Source organism: Episyrphus balteatus, chromosome 2 (genome assembly GCF_945859705.1).
Source record: "Episyrphus balteatus chromosome 2, idEpiBalt1.1, whole genome shotgun sequence".
NCBI classification, from domain to species: Eukaryota; Metazoa; Arthropoda; class Insecta; order Diptera; family Syrphidae; genus Episyrphus; species Episyrphus balteatus.
This window is the reverse complement of record NC_079135.1, coordinates 84,079,097-84,099,038: the sequence shown is the minus strand read 5'-3', so window position 1 is coordinate 84,099,038 and position 19,942 is coordinate 84,079,097. Positions and strand designations below refer to the sequence as shown.

The 19,942-nt window shown below is 30.6% G+C and overlaps 1 protein-coding gene across 3 annotated transcripts; it reads left to right on the top strand.

Annotated features, from left to right (window-relative positions):
* The first annotated feature begins 1,477 nt into the window (after positions 1-1,477).
* LOC129909910 (ADP-ribosylation factor-like protein 5B) lies at positions 1,478-18,578 on the top strand. 3 transcript variants are annotated; one of them, XM_055987071.1, is made up of 6 exons: positions 1,478-1,579; positions 1,964-2,097; positions 12,225-12,433; positions 12,494-12,619; positions 12,685-12,794; positions 18,063-18,578. In XM_055987071.1, the coding sequence occupies exons 2-6, from the start codon at positions 2,052-2,054 to the stop codon at positions 18,109-18,111; spliced, it is 540 nt and encodes a 179-aa protein (XP_055843046.1). In that variant the 5' UTR covers positions 1,478-1,579; positions 1,964-2,051; the 3' UTR covers positions 18,112-18,578. The 3 variants fall into 3 exon arrangements, with proteins under 3 accessions (XP_055843046.1, XP_055843045.1, XP_055843047.1); XM_055987070.1 differs by having other exon boundaries at positions 1,483-1,692; XM_055987072.1 differs by lacking the exons at positions 1,478-1,579; positions 1,964-2,097 and adding an exon at positions 7,532-7,685.
* Positions 18,579-19,942: the final 1,364 nt, after the last annotated feature.

Genomic DNA, 19,942 nt, shown 5'->3' with positions numbered 1-19,942 from the left:
CCAAAATTTGGTTTGGGTTTGAATGTTTTCTTATAAGAGGTGTGTTTTTTATTACCACCGGTCTTAAGGCTTGGCCACACCGGAGGGTATGCGGTAGCGGTAAATTGTTTTTTACCAGTAAAACTCAGTCTACAACATCATTAAATTATTTTTGTTTTTAATAAGTAAATTGTTTTGATTTAAAATATCTCAATGTCGTTTTTATGTGCAACATCTATAAAGAGAAATTAAAAAAACACCTAGTTTTGCAATAATTTATTTTTTTTTATTCACATTTGGCGCAATAATTATGTGGGTGACTGTAACTATGTCTGATAAATGTCAGAAAGCGAGCAAAAGTTCAGTCTGGTTGAACTTTTGCTCGCTTTCTTACGTTTCCTTACGGTTGTCAAAAAAAGCGTACGTAGGAAAAGCGTCATTGTGGGAGGTTACACAGATTTCGTATGGTTGAACTTTTGGCAGTTGTCAAAATCGACGGCAAAGCGTGATTGTGTTTCAGCTTTTATTTCGTCCACCAACTGAAAAAATCGTTCTATATAAACGCTGACATAGCGATTAAATATTAGGTCTGTTTGGGTACTGCCTAAAACAGAAATATTTCAACTTTTTTCAACTTTTTTAACCCAATTCCTGTTTGGGTACTCTGAAATAGTACATTTTTTCACAAAAAAGATGGCCGCGAGAGAGAAAAAAATTTCCCCTTCTTGCGAATTTCTGCCCAAAAAATTTCATCGAACAAAAATCTGAAATCTGTCAAAAGGTAGTGCTTTCTCTGTTTTTCTTTATTTGTTCTTGTCGCACAACATAAAGAAAACAAACTACAAACATGGTGGCGTGGATTTTTTTCTTGTTTTTTTTTTATTTATTTCGTTTTAGTGATGTAATGCTCAAAACAAATTAATATTTTATGAACAAAATAATAAAAAAAGTGTTTCAAAAATAAAACAAAGTGTTTTTAATATTATTCATTTCTTTTTTTTTTTTTATTTGTGTTTACATTTTTTAATGCACAAAACAAAGTACAAAACATGGCGATGTGGCTATGTTTTGTGTTTTTATTTTTATTTTTTTGTGTTTTAATGGTTAAGAAGTGCTTTATTTTATAAATGATTTATGAAAAAATGAATAAAAAAGTGTTTGTAAAACAAAACAAAATGTTTTGATATTTTTCCTTTCTTTATTTTTTTTTTCAATTGGTGTTGTTGTTTACATTTTTGTTGTTGTAGAAAAAGTAGCAGAAAACTTTGTGCCAAAAGCGTTTGGGTACTTTTACACAATTTTTCTTTCTCTGAGAGAATTTCATCCCCACTCCTTAAAATTTGACAGGTTTCATATTTTTGTGCAAAAAGAACCCAAACAGACCTATTATTACATTCCTGGCAATGCTCTTTCGATACTCGAATAACATCGAAACTCGAAACCAAAATTTTGACATAAAACTTCAAAAGCAAAAAAAAAAAAAAAGTATAAAAAAATAAAATGGCGTAACATGGCAGCTGTGACAAACGTCTTTGGTTCTCTTTAATAAAATTAAAATAAAAAAAAAAAAGTGCTTTTTCTCTCTAACTGTGTTAAAGTGGTAATTAAATTAAAAAAAAAATCACTATGAACTGAATTTACCAATAAATTCCACATTAACATTTTCATTAAATAAAAAGAAAGATAAAAGAAGTAAAACTCCTATGCCAAATGGTACACACACATTTCTTGACAAAGAAAAATCAACCAAGCTAAATGTTTGATATAAAAAAGATAATAATTAATAATTGCCCCCGTTTGCCGCGATTTTAGTCAAATTAATCAATTCAATTGTAACGATTCAATAAATTCTTGTCTTGGAAAGGCCTTCTTGCATGGCCTCAATTAACAACAATTATTATTACAAAATAATCAACGAAGAAGAATTACAACAAATATCTGCATTTTTTTTTCATTGTTCACTTCTTCGTCAACGATCGACCAGTGGATTAATCAGTGAAAGTTGATTTTTTATTTCTTTGCAACCAGAAAAAAATTGATTTTGATTTGCATTGCAAAGAAATTACACGAAAATGGGGCTGCTGATTTCAAAACTTTGGAGCATGTTTGGCAATGAGGGTAAGTTGGAATAATTTTTTTGTTAATTTCTAATTTTTATTAATTTCCTTTCACCCTCTTATCAAAAAAAGAAGTTATCATCAAAAATATCACAAGAAAGTGGCTGTCGATAAAGTTATCTGTCATCTTTGATTTAATTTATTTTGTTTAAGGTCGTCTGAGGTTGTGATTTTCCATTTAACAATGAACCACTCCATCAAACAAATTTGTTTCCTCTAAAAAGTAAAAGTGGTTTCTAATTTTAGGTTTCTTTTTGTTAATTTGCATAATTTTCGAATAGTATTTTTTTTTTGTTTTGTTTTGCTTTAGTTTTTTTTTATATTTTGTTTTGCGATTGTTTCTTTAAATAAGAATTGAAAACAACACATTGATATGCGAACATTCAAGCCATAAGGTTATCGTCGTTTGTCGAGTATTTTAGTAACCCTATTTTTTGTTTGTATTTCTTATACATTTGTTTTTTGTTGAAAAAATGTTTTGGATAATTGGTTTGCTTAATTACAAAAATGTTAATTCAATTTGTGTACGGGGCAGGCATTAGGGTAAGTCAAAGAAATCCGTTTTTTTGATTTGGTATTTCGAAAACTCGATTGCTAGAAAATTTTCTACTTCACTGAAAAGTCATTATTATTAAATTAGTAAGATGGATTATTGTAGGGGCTTAAATGTTCTACAAAAAAAGTCCTTGGCCTCAAATCGGTTGCTTTAACCGTTTAGAAGATATTCGCATCCAAACCAATGCCCACTGATTTCAATAGTTTTCTTATGGTCCCTATGCATTGCGACTTTTATGCGAATATCTTCTAAACGGTTAAAGCAACCAATTTGAGGCTAAGGACTTTTTTGTAGAACATTTAAGCCCCTACAATAATCCATCTTACTAATTAAATAATAATGACTTTTCAGTGAATTAGAAAATTTTGAAAAGTAAAAAAAATTTTTATATTTTTGTTTAACTTTGACCTCGAATAACTTTCAAATGGTTAGATTAATAAAAAAAGTTAATGAGACCTTTTTTGTGGATCTGCAATATGTTTCCTACAAGAATATGTCATGCACGTTTAATTATTATAATTTTTTAATTTGTTACAAAATTAAGAACAAAAAACGAATTTTTAAAGATTTTCTCGATTTTTGGACCTCAAATATCTACTAAACGGTTATATAATTCAAACAAGTGTATTTAACCTTTTTTGTAGAGCGTTCAATTTTCTACAAAAAAAATTGGCTAAAAAGTCAATAAATAAAAAAATTATTTTTTTTTTTGGTAGAAGCTTGATGTAAAAATGGAAAATTGAAAAGCGGAGTACCTTCCCATTAAGATAAAGAGCTCATATTTGGTGAGTATATTCTAGAGGTGTCTAGCAATCGAGTTTTCGAAGTACGAAATCAAAAAAACGAATTTCCATTTTTTTGACCCACCCTAGGCAGGCATGTTTTAAGGGTTTTTTTTGTTTTTTGTTTTGTGTAGTTATTATTTTGGGAATAGAAAATCTTTAGGAATAAAGGAGATGACCCATTTTTCTATGGAGCCTGGGCCCAGGGCGTACACCGACGAGACTAGTATCAAATGAAAGCTTATATTGAGCTCTATTAGTGAGCCAAATATTTTCAAAAATGCTTTTGGGGATTTCGAGATATTTGACTCTGAAGTTGGGGACGGAAAAATCAAAAAAATCGGAAGTTTTCGAAACAACTCTTCATAGCATCCAAAATATAGAACCTAGAAAAACAATTTTGGTACCAAATGAAAGGTAAGAGTCATACCTTTCCACTGATGCTAATATATTTGGCTCACTAATAGAGCTCAATATAAGCTTTCATTTGATACTAGTCTCGTCAGTGTACGCCCTGGGCCCAAAAATGGGTCATGTCCTTTAATATGTCAAGAATTCAAAAGCATAGATAAGCTACCTAAGGCTTTAACCATCTTTTCAAAAATGAAGGTACCCATTGGAATGCTTCAATGCAACAAAGCACCCAGAGCTAATGGTCTTTAGGGAGGAACATCGGCGTCTCAGGAAAAACAAATGAGGCTTCACGAAAATGAGCGATAGAGAAAATAAAGGATCTGATATAGCAGGACTTATGTATGTTCGGAGGATTTACCAGAAGGTAAAGAAAACATCTCAAGGCTATAAATCTAGAACTTACTAAAGTCTGCAAAAACGATCAAGGAAACATCGTATTTTAGTCACAATCGATGCTGAGAATTTGGAGGGTTCACTTTTGCAATCTCTACCATTGCGATGACGAAACCAAATTTGCCCAAAGTCAAAGTTACACCATTCTATGTCGACGATAAAGGCCAACAGATCCGTTCCTCCTAAATGGGTGAAGAAGAAGGAACTCATATTATACATAAGTCCAATAAACCTGCTGGAGCTAATGGTGTCCAATAAAGCTATCGAGCTATTTAAGCATGAGGTGACTTGTTTGCGTATATGCACAAACTCATCTGACGAATATGGTTGGAAGAGAGCAGGCACCCATAGTGGATCCTTAGCATTTTATGCCCGATCCTTAAGAAAGGAGAACCTCGGAGCTGCGCCAACTACAGATAAGTCAGTCTTCTCACCATCGCCTATACGATTCTTGGCCATATGTTAATGTCTGAGCCCTTCGTCAAACATCTGAAAGGTCCATATCAGTGTAACCAGAAAAGTCAACCACTGACCACATATTCACATTAGCTGATTGGAAGAGCTTGTTGGTTGAGAGCCGAATCCACAATAGATTTGTCACCTTTAGTAAGTGGACAGGATTTTTCCAAAAGCATTCCACAAATGATCTGTAAAATATGGTCAAAGAAAAGCTAATCGTAAAAAAAGCGACCGGCTGTTTTGTGACAACAAAAGAGACCTATCCTTTTAAAAAACGCTCAAAAAATCCTATCAAGTGTTTTGTGGGAACGTCGTCGTAAGCCGTTTACTGATTATCTAATTGGATCTTAACAATGTGACTTCAGATCTGCAAAGTCCAACATTGACGAATTTCAGAAGCCAAATTCTGCCGAAGTCGCAAGAATTCAACACTCATACACACCACCTTTTTATAGATTTCAAAGCTGCATATGAAAGTGTTAGTAGAATGAAGTTGTATCTTGACATGCCCGGCTTTAGTATCCCTGCCAAAATGATAATTTTTTCCAGGACGACGCTGATGCTGAGAAAGCAATTGAAGGAGCGAAAGCAGATGTATGAAGGCACTCCGGCGAATTCGAAAGGAGTATTCTACGTACGATTTATGGATCTATTAATGTGAATAGGCAAGAAAAGGTCTACCAATCAGTTAGAACTCGGCAAAAAGTTACTATTGGGAGAGTTGTCAGGCTTCCACCTGAAATACTGCAAACGTTATAAGCATTTAGAGAATCTCGACCAAAAAATTGTTGGTTCGTTGCCAAAAGTGAAAAGAAATTCACAAGTTTACCAATTTCGTTGAACGTCTAGTTCCAAAAACTAGCAAACACATACAATCAACTTGAATAAAACAAAAATCAGAGCTCAATATTATGCCTTAAGAACCTAAACGTTTTAAAGATCGTTTTGTCTATCTAATCAGTATAATAAGATAGAGATTGTCGGGCCGAAGGTAAAACTCCCTAAGTACACACAATATAAATAGCAGTTAGTGAGTTTGACCTTTGATCTTTTATGTACATATTTTTTGTATTTTATTGTATATATTGGTACGTAGCTAGTATTAGGAATAGTAGTAGTAGTAAGAAGTAAAATGTTTTTATTTTCGGCATAATACCATAAAGTTTACAATTAAAAAAAAAAACTCTTTGTACTCAATAATTATTATGTTGGTACAAAATACCAAAAAAGTGCTAAGTAACTTTGAAATATCGTGGTCAACTTACATAGTACTAAATTGGTAATAATTAATTTTTATTGTAAGAATTTTTCTTAGAAATTATTTTTTTTAATTATAATTTTTACAAAATTAGTTTAAACGAAATAATTCTTATTATTAATTTTATGAATCCACATTAGCTAATTTATCTCCTGAAATAAAAATTGAAATATTCAAGTTCATAGGGTCCAAGTAAATTCAATTTTTGTAACAAAAATCAAAAATACATTATATGCTATTTCTTTGTTCATGTAGCTGTATGTGTATGAGTGCTTAGTCTCCAAAATTATAAACATTAAAATTCTGTTCAAATACCAAGTAAAAACGTCTGCTTTTTATATTTAAAATATTTTTTTTTTAACAAATATTTTGGGTTAAAATTTAACATTAAACGAACGGCAGAGCACAGGTAGTGACAAAAAAATTTTATATGAGTATTTATACGCATGAGCCACGTGCCGTAGAATAACATGCTCAAAAATCAAACAACAAAGACAAACTTTGCCAAATATAATAAACCTTTTCCAGCACCAGTTGATAAAATAAAAAAGTTGAAATAAAAAATTGGAATTTTTAATTTTAAACTTTCATATTCGCGGTTTGAACACATTTTAATTAAGTATTTTTCGGACTTACCGCGACAATTAAACTTTTAATCATATAAAATATGACAACGGCTCGACGTTTCGATAAGGTTGCACTTATCGTGGTCGTTAAGTCCGAAAAATACTTAATTAAAAAATTGGAAGTCTTTTTTTTTTCTTTACTTGTTATTAAAAATAATGTTTGAAAATAAATTTGCAGAACTTTTTGCCCAACCACGAAATTGGGTTTGTTAGGACTTTAAGGACACTAGGGGGATTGTTTCTAACACTTTCTAACTGTTAAACAGTCTGGGTTAATATATCAACGCAAAACAAGCAATGGAAATACAACTGTTAAAAAAAAGCTAAATGTGGAATTAATATATGGAAAGTCATAATTTCTCCGTTGGTATTTATTTAAAAAAAAAAAAGGTTTTTTTTCTCAAACTTCTTTTAACCATAATACATTGAAATTACTCATTCAATCGAAAAAAGAAATTGGGACTAGGAAAAACCGTGTATCTATTTAATTAATAAGACTTAATTTGCAATGTGCAGTCAATACTATTTACCATTTGCTTTGGGCTAAGTGCATAGTGGTGTACTTAATTATTTCTGTTTACCTTGGAACTAATCTGAGATCTGACAGCGAGCGACGTAAACAAATTCAACTTGTTCAACTTATCTCTAATGAAAATATCGTTGATAAGATTTTTATTGTCTTATGACTAAAGCAATGTTATTGCTCTTATGAACTTGTTCTTGAGTTCTTGTGGAATATACATACATATGTTTTTTTTTGGTTTCATGTTTAATAAGATTGCGTGTTTACTTTATATTGTAGAAAACAACGGTTATCCCTCTGCTAATAATAAAAAAAACACACACATTCTTTCCTGCTCATAATAACCTGATTAGGTATGGCATTTTGTTAACCTCTTTGACAGACTTGTGTCCGTCCATACACTAGCTTTATTTATTTACTCTTCCACAACATGTCTAGTTGGACTCTCATTTTCATTCGCGCGAATCAGGTTTCCGGTGCGCATCATTTCGTCGCGTATTCCCTGCAATCCAAACGATAATCCATTTTCACTTTCTGAACAAATTTATTAGATCGATGACCTCAAGCAGGCATTACAGGTTTACATTCAGTTTATTTCTTTATTTGATTGGCATATCAACTTCCTAATTCTCTACACACCAATTGAATTGGTCTTAATTTTGTGTGGACGTGGATTTTATATTTGAACAGATTGCTATAGGAAACACAAACAAGAGGGTGTTTGTTTGTTTGTTTATTTTTCGCTTTACTTAGTGACACTTAACACATGACATTGAATTTCGGTGAATAATTTAAAATTTGTGTTAGGTGATCTTGAAAATACAAAAAATGTAGCATCGTAAAAATGATCATGTACGAGTATCGTTATGCGGAAGCAAGAATTTGTTGAAAAGAAAAACAATAGATTTTATTCACATTGTTGCTCATAAAACATTTTGTAAAAGTGAAATTTTGTTTGTTTTCAAGACAAATCAGTGTTGCCTGGAGGAATCTTAGAAAATTGATGTATTTTTTATTTTGTATTTTAACCGATTTTGAGTAATGTGTAACTTTTCGAGCATTATTTTTAATTGATGATTTTGTTAATGTCTTTTAGCATTCGATGGGTTGATGTAACTGATTTTAATAACTATTTTTTGGCATTTCAAAAGCCGTACAAAAAAAAAATGTATTATGAAAGTTTGGCATTTCAAAAGCCGTACAAAAAAATGTATTATGTAAGTTTCTAAATTCGTAAAGTAGACTTTTTTCGATCTACTTATAAATAAGAATATCTTGACACTGTCAATTCAACCTACAATGATAGTGTCTTGATAATGACAATCAGTTGTTATCTACAACAATCAAATTGATAAGTGATTGATAAATTACTTAATTCTCCTTCAGTAGCTTTTATAGGTGGTTCGAAGTCTTAGAGGTTTTGTTATCTTAAAAAATGAATATTTTTTTAGTTTTTAATGCATTTATTGAGAACAAAAGTTTGAAGATTAAAATTAAATTAAAAATTTTAGGTTATAGCACATAATCTGTATAAATCAGAATGTCTGTCACTTCCCCAAGTTTTTTTTTTTAGCATATTTGTTGATAGTTATGATTAAAAGCGCATCCTAAGTTTTCAGACGCTAGCTCCAATCGCTACATTGTCAAAAATACAAAAATGTCAAAAATACCCGAATTCTTCAATTATTGGTAATTTTGTCTTTTATGGAAAGTTTTTCACAAAATATAATACTGGCTTGAAGCTCATTAAATTGCTAATAATTTGAACCATGACCATTAGAACCTTTATAGCAAGTAAAACAAAAGTGTGTTGAAAATATCAACGAGGGGAGCAAACATGTGTGTTAATTCCTTTTTTTATGTTTAGATATTTGAACCCAGAACTGCGATCTCAAAATTTTTGAACGGTACTTGTCCATGTTAGCCAACCAACCAATCTTGTTTGTCGTATCAATCCAATTGCAATCGTTTTTCCTTCTCGATTTTTGATATACACTAAAAATCATCGTTTGTCCAACCTGTGGTAAAAAGATATGTACTTATTCAAAAAACAAATTTTCTAGCGTTTCACCTCCTTTAAAAAATTTTAATTTTTATCTTTCTTAAATGATGACGGACGAATTGCTCTAAGAATTCAAGTTGCTAAAAATGTTAACACTTTTTACATACAAATTTGGTAAATGTATACGAAGAAAAAATTAAAAACATAAAATTCGTTCTAAAAAAAAAAAAAACATCACCTTAAGTGAAATTGAGCTACAAAACAAGTACCCATGCAATAATTTTTTTTTTTTTAATAAAATGCATTTTTAGATTTTTTTTTTTCAAAATCGTTAGGCCGTTTAAAAAAAAAAAAAACTTATACATATTTTATAAATATTTTTTTCTAGTTATTATTAACATCTCAAACCATCTCAAAAAAAAAATTCAAGTTCTTTTAAAAAATTAAAAATTTAATTTTTTTAAATTTTATTTTTGGCTATTATTAAAATTATATACAGGGTGTCCCAAAAGTAATGGATCAAACGAAATATGCTGATAGGCCAACTTTAGGGCTCTCAGAATTTGGTAACTTGTTCATCTCAAATACTTACGGTTTTCGATTAAATGCAGTTTTTGTGAAATTTCGAAAAATCCCGACTTTGCAACAGTATTTTGCTTCCTCCGCTCATAAAAGATTTTTGTTTTTTACAATTCTTTCACTAAAACATTGCCTAATAATAAAAAATAATTAATTAATCAAAATATTTTTCATTTCATACGCCATTTTGCTGCAAATTAATTAACAGTTCCATGTTTTATAAAAACTCAATTTAATATAAATAAGTTTACAAAGGCCGTCATCAGTAAATCAGTCCGTATCCAAAATAAGTACAAAGATTGATGGCTAAATATCTTTAATTTATCACATATGAAATGCATATTCTTTTTTTCAAATACTTATGCAGAAGAAAACAATTTAAAATATAAAATCAATTATAATGTCGAATTCCTTTAAATAAAAATCAAATTTGAAGCAAATATTTGGACGATATTTTTGTCATGGACAATTTGCCGAACATGGTTTATTCAACAAAAAAAAAATCGTCTCAAATTAATTTTATTTTTGTAAAGAATGCGACTTAAGAAAACAATGGTGGCACAAACAAAACCATATCGAAGTTATAAGTTTGTGAAAAATGTAATCTAAAATTTTTAAAAATCTGTTTTTTTTTAATTATCGCGCACTTGCAACTTTCTCGAAAACATCATTTGGATAATACGGAAACAAATATCGCCTCCGAAGTAAAGATAGTTAGTCATTGCCTCAAACATTTTTACTAAAACGGCACGAAAATGACTTGCTTTCAATTTAATTCTTTTAAAATTCAATTTCAATTATGAAAATGTGTTTTTTTTTATTTGTTGGTTTTACGGCCAATTTCTTCACATTAGTCCTAAGCCAGCCTAGTACCCGGTCTAGCTAGACCAGGTCCTAGCTCTGATACTCGGTCCTAACAAAAAGTTGGTACCTGAGCATTTCTTCACATTTATAGGACCTGATCTAAGTTCACAACGCGGTCCTAAGAAATAATTCGTATAAAACTGGTATAACTGTCATTTTGACAACATTTTGATGCTTGAAATATTTTATTTTGATATTTCAGCAAATTTTACAAAATATTAACAGACAAAAAACAGTCCATTTTTAATGAAATAACCATTAAAATTATTTAAAAAATATTGTGATGATTGGAGAACAAGAACAACAAGAAAAGAAGATAAATCCTATCAAGAACCTTCACAATCAAGAACGAAGAGAATGTCAAGATTTTGTTCACAAGTGCCGGCAAGCCTGATAGCTAGTTCACCAACGAATCGTAGCTAATTCAATAACCTGGGAAAGCCACAGATAAAGCAGTCACCGACCGAAAGAAAAACGATGTTAAAATAAGTAATTATTTAAAAGACAGTTTGCGTTGAGGATGTTCATAACTCAATAAAAATAAATTTTTTGAAAACTGAATATTTATTGTTTTGGTGCAGTTTTGTTTTATAGCAGTCATTGGGCAAATCTAATGAAGACAATTTTGATCATAGTCTGCAATACTAGCTGTGTTTTTTTTTTTGGCATTACTATCCTATCCTTAACAACATGCAGCTGCGGATATGAATAGAAGCTAAACCAAGCTGCGGATAGCTATGCCAAAAAAACGCCTACTATTTGTAAATAGAAGACATTTTGTGTTGGAATTTGGAAGACAGATGTCGGACGGCCATCACTGATACCACTGCCCGTAAAATAGTGCCGAAAGATGATATTTTGAGTTAAAATTGTATGCAGGTGACTTCATTTATACTTTCATAAACTGTGGTTTTCCTATTAGAAATGGATAATTTTCTGCAAAGCGAACGTTTTTATTTCATAATAATTTATTCAAAAACTGCATTGCTATTGCGATATATCTTTAAAAAAAAAAATTACAAAATGCCAAAATTAGAATAAAAATCAATAAATTCGAAAATTACACATTTCAAAACACACCAAAGTTCAAAAATGCTCATACAATTTTAAAATAAATGCAAAAACTCAATAAGATTTGAGTATTATCGTCGCTAGACTGTCGATTTTTAGGTTCTAACTTTTACGAAGTCCTAAGTAAAACTCGGTACCAATTTGACAGTACTAGGGCTTAGTACTTGTGTGAAGAAATCACTTGGTACCGATTTGAGTACTAACGATTGGTATAATAACCAGGTCCTAGCTAATTTTGAGGAGCTAGCTAGTACCGAGTCCTAAGTAGTACTCGGTCCTAAATTGACAGTTCTAGGGCTTAGTACTTGGGTGAAGAAATGAGTTGATACCGATTTGAGTACTAACTTTTGGACTAGGACCGGTACTAGCGCTAGGACTCTGTGAAGAAATCGGCCGTTACTGAACTAGATTTGACGCCACTGTCAATTAAAACAAAAATTAACGATAATTTATCTTTCTGCTTATCCAAATCTGATAATTACTTCATAATTATCTATCCATTACTCCCATTTAATCATGCTGATAAATACTAATAAAACAAAGATTAATCTAACCACGATAATAAACAAAAAAAAAAATCTTTACAAAATTATCATTTTAGAACATAAATTAGTTATGGTTGGCTTGGATAATGCCGGAAAGACGACAATTCTATATCAGTTTTTGATGAACGAAGTGGTGCACACTAGCCCAACAATCGGCTCTAATGTAGAAGAAGTAGTCTGGAGGAATATACACTTTTTAGTATGGGATTTAGGTGGTCAACAAAGTTTGCGTGCTGCATGGAGTACATATTATACCAACACAGAGGTGTGTAATTTTTTTAAATTTATTTTAAAAAATTTTCTATAAATAAAATTATCTTTTTAGTTCATTATTATGGTTATTGACTCTACGGATCGAGAGCGTTTAGCTGTAACAAGAGAAGAATTATATCGAATGTTGCAACACGAAGATCTATGTAAAGCTAGTCTACTCGTATATGCAAATAAACAAGTAAATTTTTTTTAAACATATTTTATTATAAATTATACTCTATAATATATATTTTATTATTAAAGGACTTAAAGGGTTCAATGTCAGCTGCTGAAATTTCAAGACAATTGGATTTAACCTCAATTAAAAAACATCAGTGGCACATACAAGCGTGTTGTGCGTTAACAGGCGAAGGGTGAGTATCATTTAACTTGCAAACATATGGGCTATTGTTGTACATTTAAACTCAATTAGGTCGTGTATACCAAAACAAAAAAGAAAACATTACAATAAATATTTTTTTGTTAAACGTTTCATCGATTTTTTTAAAATTTATATAAATCAGGCAAAGTTTGTTCGCTTTTTCATCTTATGAGTTGTATCAATACAAAATCAGACTTTCGAAATAAATTTTGTATTAACAAAATTGTTGAATACATACAATTCTTATGAAGTTAAGTGATCTTTATATTTAATTAGCCTACCCGGCAGACGTTTTCCTGCTCCTCATGATGATGAGATTGAGTTCACACCTATTTAGGATTTGGAGGTAGAAAAAAACGTGTTTTATGAAAGGTTTTTAATGATAGTTTAATACACAGATTGGCTAAGACACCACTATTGACACCACTTAATAAGTGTGTGTTTTATACTTCTTGTAAAAAATACATCTGCATATAAACTTCAATATGAATATCGAAAATTCCCCAATCACGATTTTCAAGTTCCATTTAGCTTTGTTCTACGTTTTTTCCTAAATTTTAATGGGGCAGCAAAATTCTAGGCAGAATGATTGCCAAACCACGCAAATCGAATGATTTCAAAAAAATCAGTTGAAAAGTTTGTTGGAAATTTTGATAGAATGTGGTTGATTATTTAGAAGGATTTTGTCACATTATTTGCTCATTCACTCAATCAATTAAGATTTGTTTAGGAATGATGTTTGGTTACACTCTGTTGATGAATTCGTCCTTCGATGAGACGGGAATTTTATAGCTAAATGTGGCTTTCGGTATCTTTCTTGCGACGTGCCCGCTTTCCAAAATATTAGATACAACGCCATCTACTGGGATCACAATAACGAATTACAAACTTGGACAGAAATTACACTTTTTATGAATTTAATGCTCTGTCTCATTCTATCTAAATTATCCCATTATCTTCGCACTTAAATCGTCATTTTGGACGATTTTAATGTTCACTATTCATCTTGACTTCGCTTTTCTGGCCAAATAGCACCGGAAAAAAGGTATGCTGACGCTGAGATGGTCTTTCTGAATGAAATGAGCGCATGAGTTATTCCATCAGCTCTCGATTATAGAGATGCTTTTTTTAGCCGCACTACACGGATCTGAAATGCATTATCCACTTCTGTTTTTCCCTCTCACCGCACAGTGCGTTGATTCAGTGCAAAGTATGAAAAAAATTCAAAACAGCCTGATTTTTATAATCTTTTCTTTTAACATTATTTTTTAGTCTCATGGCAAGTAAATAGTGTATAAAAACATTTTTTATTTCGGTTATAAGTTTTTGTCACATAAGTACACTAAGGATTGTTATTTTTATAACTCAAAAAGTGCGTTTTTTATACAAATTGTGTGTAAAAAGGCTTGAAACAAACAGTGATAGCCAGCAGGGACGCGGGTGGACGCGGATGAATGATACCTTTTTGGAAAGGTCGTATTTCCTCTTATTTCACTTTATAACCTATTAACTTTTTTGATGAATGCACGTGAATCAAAAATGATGCTGAAGTTTGAAAATAAGCTGTTTTTGGGAGAAATAAACCGTTACTTAACCAATTATTGAAACGATCGAAAGCTTTCGAGTGCAAAAAAAACCAATAAAATATGTTAAGCTTACTCTTCTTAAGAGTATCCAATTAAAAACCGGTTTATTTGGAGCAATTTAACTCCGCGGTGCAGCGCTTCGTAGATCATCACTAAATGGCCTACTTTTGACATGTTAGCTTTAAGTGGTTGTTTAGCTTGCTGTAGGTGCATTTTACAAAAAAAAGTTCGTCTAGTTAGAAGTCTGGCTATAATATTGCATTTTTCAAAACCCGTTTTAGAAGATCAAATTTTTTGACTTTTTTCCACTGGTCGCCGCACTGTGCACCGATGTGCAGCGACAACTCCTTTTATCCTCTTTAATATTTTAACGCTCGTACCGCGTTAAACATAATGCATTAAAAAAATACAACGCCAACTTATTTTTTGAACGTGTTAAGTTTCTGTGATATAAATAATAAACGGCGATGCAAACGGATATTACTTTTTCAATTCCCGAGGAATCTTGTAGAAGCCTATAGGAACTGACAAAAAACAAGATATTGTCAAAAAGCTGCTTCATTATTTGGGAACATACGTTTTTCTGCAAACCAAACCAAAGTTAATAAAAATCAACCCATCCATTCTTAAGTTACATATATAAATATGGCGTTACTAACACGACTTTGTTTTTTTTTTTATATATATTCAGTCAGTGATATTTTATCAAAACAAATCAGCAGCATTTGTTTATACACTAAAAGTCTTTAGTGATAATTAAAGAACAACAACTAACTTCATCTTCTCCAAAATTAAGAACTTCAATATTTTATAAATATTCAAATATGGTTTCGAAATTATATAACTGTTTTCAAATGCAAGTTCTTCATTCTAAATCCCAGAGCATGAAATGGAATATACAGCTCCTCCGCTCTGTTGCAAATCTAATGTAACTGAAGTTTTTCAAAATGTTTTCAAATCACTTTTTATATCTTATATTTCATTGTTTCAACAAATTATCTGCTTCAATCAGGAAAAGAGGAGGTTGTTAGTTGCATATATGATATATCCAACTTGCCAACTGGTATAAATTTTCGATCGCTTTATGCGCCATTAAGTAAAAATAACACAACAAAAACATTACTGTTAAAAAAAGAGCCAAGTTCTCCTATGTTGAAATTATGCTGGCACAAAAAGTACTGAGATGTAAAAGTGTACCAAGTTCTAAAGTTTGGGTTAAAATTCGTTTCAATAAAATTTTGATTGTTCCCTTAACAATTTTTCTTTTAATTACCGATTTTTAAAGTTATTTCAAAAATTGCCAAGTAAACAATCAAAATTTTATTGGTACGAATTTGAACTCAAACTTTAGAACTTGGTACACTTTTACATCTCAGTACTTTTTGTGCCAGCATAATTTCAACATAGGAGAACTTGGCTCTTTTTTTAACAGTAATGTTTTTGTTGTGATTTCACTACTTTTTGCAAGGTATGGCTATAGAATTGAAAATCTCTATATTTGATGAAAATTCAGTGAAAATATGCGGTTGCCACGCCCCCTGTCTAAAATTCTTAAATTTTAAATTTTTTCCTTTGTATAAACTACCAGCTCTACCATTCAACCAAATTTCAAGATTCTACGATAATCAGAAGTGCTCTATAATATTTGATGAAAATTCAGCGGAAATGGGCGGTTGCCACGCCCCCTGGCTGAAATTTTCAAATTTTAAATTTTTTCCTTTGTATTAACTACCAGCTCTACCATTCTACCAAATTTCAATATTCTACGATAATCAGAAGTGCTCTATAATATTTGATGAAAATTCAGCGGAAATGGGCTGTTGCCACGCCCCCTAGGTGAAATTCTCAAATTAAAATTTGTTTCCTTTGTATTAACTACTAGCTCTACCATTCTACCAAATTTCAATATTCTACGATAATCAGAAGTGCTCTATAATATTTGATGAAAATTCAGCGGAAATGGGCGGTTGCCACGCCCCCTAGGTGAAATTCTCAAATTAAAATTTGTTTTCTTTGTATAAACTACAGGCTCTACCATTCAACCAAATTTCAAGATTCTACGATAATCAGAAGTGCTCTATAATATTTGATGAAAATTCAGCGGGAATGGGCGGATGCCACGCCCCCTGAATTGAAAATCTCAAATTTTCGATTTTTTCCTTTGTATACACCACAAGTCCTATCACCGTGTAAAATTTCAAGTTTCTACGTTAACGGGAAGTTCTCCATAATTTTGATGATCTGTCAGTGAGTGAGTGAATCAGTCAGTCAGTCAGTCAGTCAGTCAGTCAGTCAGTTACGGTTTTTGCGATTTTTGAAGCCCTATATCTCAGAAACTTCTCATCGTAAGAGGCTGAAATTTTGTGAGGAGTTTGGTTTCGAACAGCTCAACAAATGTAGCGAGTTTGAAATTTCTAGCATCTTTGGTGTGGAAGTTAGAGGGGGTTCGAAAATGGCCTGAGTTGTTTCCTGTAAATAAGGGTGTAGTGCCAAAGTTGCTAGAGAACTTGGCTGGGCACTACCGTGCCCCTTGATCAATTTCATACTTTTTCAACTTTTCCTAATGCGTTTTTTTTTTGTAAACGGCCGTGAACAAAAATGTTCCTTTTTTTCCTCTTTTTCGGGTATATGATCAAAATAAATTAATTTATTACTAATTGTAATAAAATATCCTATTTTTCTTGTTTTGACATAACGTGCACCATTTAGCCTTTATTTTTATTACCTCATTGAAAAATCATATTTATTTCAACCATATTGAGGTTGGACTGCTCTTTTGATCTGTATCTTTGGTTTGAAAAATAGCAGAATTTTTATGAGTATACCAAACAATTTAAAATTTGATGTTCTACGACTGATAAGATAATAAACATTATGTTACTATCATAGGGACTGAAAAAAATTTTAAAAAACCGAAAAAATAAAAAATAAAATGACATAGGTAACCTCAAAAATATTAATTTCACGAAAAAACAGTGTATGCACAAAAAAAGATATTTATGTTAGCTACAACTTTGGTCAAATAACGAACTCGGTCAAACCAATATTTTGGGAGATACATAGATCAATTCGCGTTTTTCAAAATGGCGGACCTCGCCAGGGGGTTGGTGCCCCGAAAACTTAAGGACTTAAGCTTTTCGAAAACCCTTCTTGAAAATGTTGAAAAAAATGTTGAAAAAATCAGCCTTCTATCTTTCCTGTACTAAACTGAGAAGTTATCTGATTCTGAAAATACATGTTTGCGCCACATTTAACGAGGAATTGTAACTGCGTACCTTCAGTAATAGGTAGTTCAATACCTTGAGGAAGACAGTTTTTAAAAATTAAAATCGTTAGAACCCTATTCGAGAAAGAATTGAGACCAATATACAAAATAGATAGACAGAAAGACAGACAGAATTGCAGATTCTCTATTACCGTAATGTCATGTCTGATTGTTATCTAAATTTCTATTTTTTTAAGGAATCTTAAACTTGAACTTTATTACCCACATACATATGTATATCGCAAGTAAAAAAAGGGTCTACTAGGGACAGAGAATTGTCATCTATATACTATAAAGCTTTTTTTAACTTGACAGTAGTAAACAAAATAATTGTCAATAATAATAATTTTATAGTTGCATTCCATAACTAAACTATATTTTTTTACCTGAATACAATTTTTTTTTACAGACTTTACCAGGGATTAGAATGGATTGTTCAGCGCATCAAGAAAAAATGACAGACATATCCCGATCGCGGTAGTTTATAGCTAGTTGAAAATAACTGAAAATCAATTACTATTAAATTATTAACACTAGAATTAAATTTTTAGCGTATTGTATACTTTATTTCTAATATTTTTTTTTAATTTCTACATGACACGATGGTTATGGTCATCGTTTGTCTAACATCATTAAACGATTAATTCTTAGCTTAAAATATATATATTTTTCTATTACTATGTAAATTGAAAATATTGTAAAAAACAAATTTGTTAACTAAAAAAAAATAATAAAAAAAAAAAACATCGTGCAGTTAACAGAGTTTCAAACAAATAAACATATACAAAATGATATTTTTCAAAAATAAAAAATAATAATAATAATATTGTAATTTATTTAACAGTATGTGATTTAAATTTGTCTCCGCAGTTTTTTTTTAAATGATTTATTCATATTTTTTTTAATAAACAAATTTTAAATTTGAGTTTTAAGTTTTTTTTAATAGTGTTTCCATTAAACTGTGAAAAATTTTATATAATGAATAACAAAATATTACATACATGCATATTTTTAAATATGTTTTTACCAAAATGTAAATAACGATTGTTGAATGATGGCTACATAAAATCTGAACAACGTATTATTTCAGTGTAAATTGATATTTTGTAAGTAAATACATAATTTTAAATTATATAAGAAAAAAATGCATACTTAAAAAAAATGTGTCATAATAACAAAACATTATTACAAGAGAGAAAAAAAAAACAGATTTGCCAAAAGATAGACAAAAAAAAATTAAATAAAACTAAACATAAAAATACATTCCGATTTTTGTCACTATTCATAGTTTGCTTTTATTTTATATGGATCATTTTCAGATGAACAAAAATAACAGAAATAACGGTTTCTACTTGACATTCAGGGATTACCACAAAGTTAGAAATGTTCTGCAATCGTTTTAAGCATGGTCTTCCACATGGTTAAAATATGTTCACTATGCCTATAAAAGCACTTCCTAATAATCTAGCGAAACTTATAATAACAAATCAATGCCAGGCCAATTATTCTTATTTTTGCTATCTAAGCTTTAAAGTTTGAATAAGTTCCCAATCTAATTGCAATTCTATGTATTGAGAATGCTAAAAACTACAAAGAACACTGAGCTTGGGCTCAAAATGGAAAAACTCCATCAAATAAGTTTTTTTTTCATAATAAAAATTTCAAAAAGAAATTCTACCTAGCGGAAGATGGACAATGGAAGTGAATACTAAAATTAAATTTAAGAATTTAGTTCCCATAAGACGAGAACAGAAGTTTGATAAGGTTTTGGTATCAGGAATAAATTTTACAACGGAATTTGTCATTACTTGATATGATTTTTTGTTCCCTGGAAATATATTTCGGGGAAGATTTATAATAGCACAATAAATTCCGGGGGGAAAATTATTGCGAACGAAAGTAAATTCAGTGATGTGACAGTAAAAATCAATACATTGAAAATAGTAAATACATTTGTCAGCAGGAATCAGTTTTGAAGCTTACAATTCACTTTTCTGATAACAATAACAATCCAAAAGCTTATAACAACCTATGAAAAGCTTGAAAAAATACAATTGTTGCCATCTTACATTTGACTCATGTAATCTCGTTAATTAAGCCATTTAACTATTTTATTGCAAGACAATAAAACAATAACTTGTATTGTATTTTGATGTGCTGTTTACTTTTCACTTATTTTAATTAGGTACTTTTGTTTGTTTTTTAAATGTTATCACTATTTAAGGGTCAGTAATTTCTTTAATGTCATTATTCACTGAAATTTGTCGTTATCATTTTTACTACGAATTC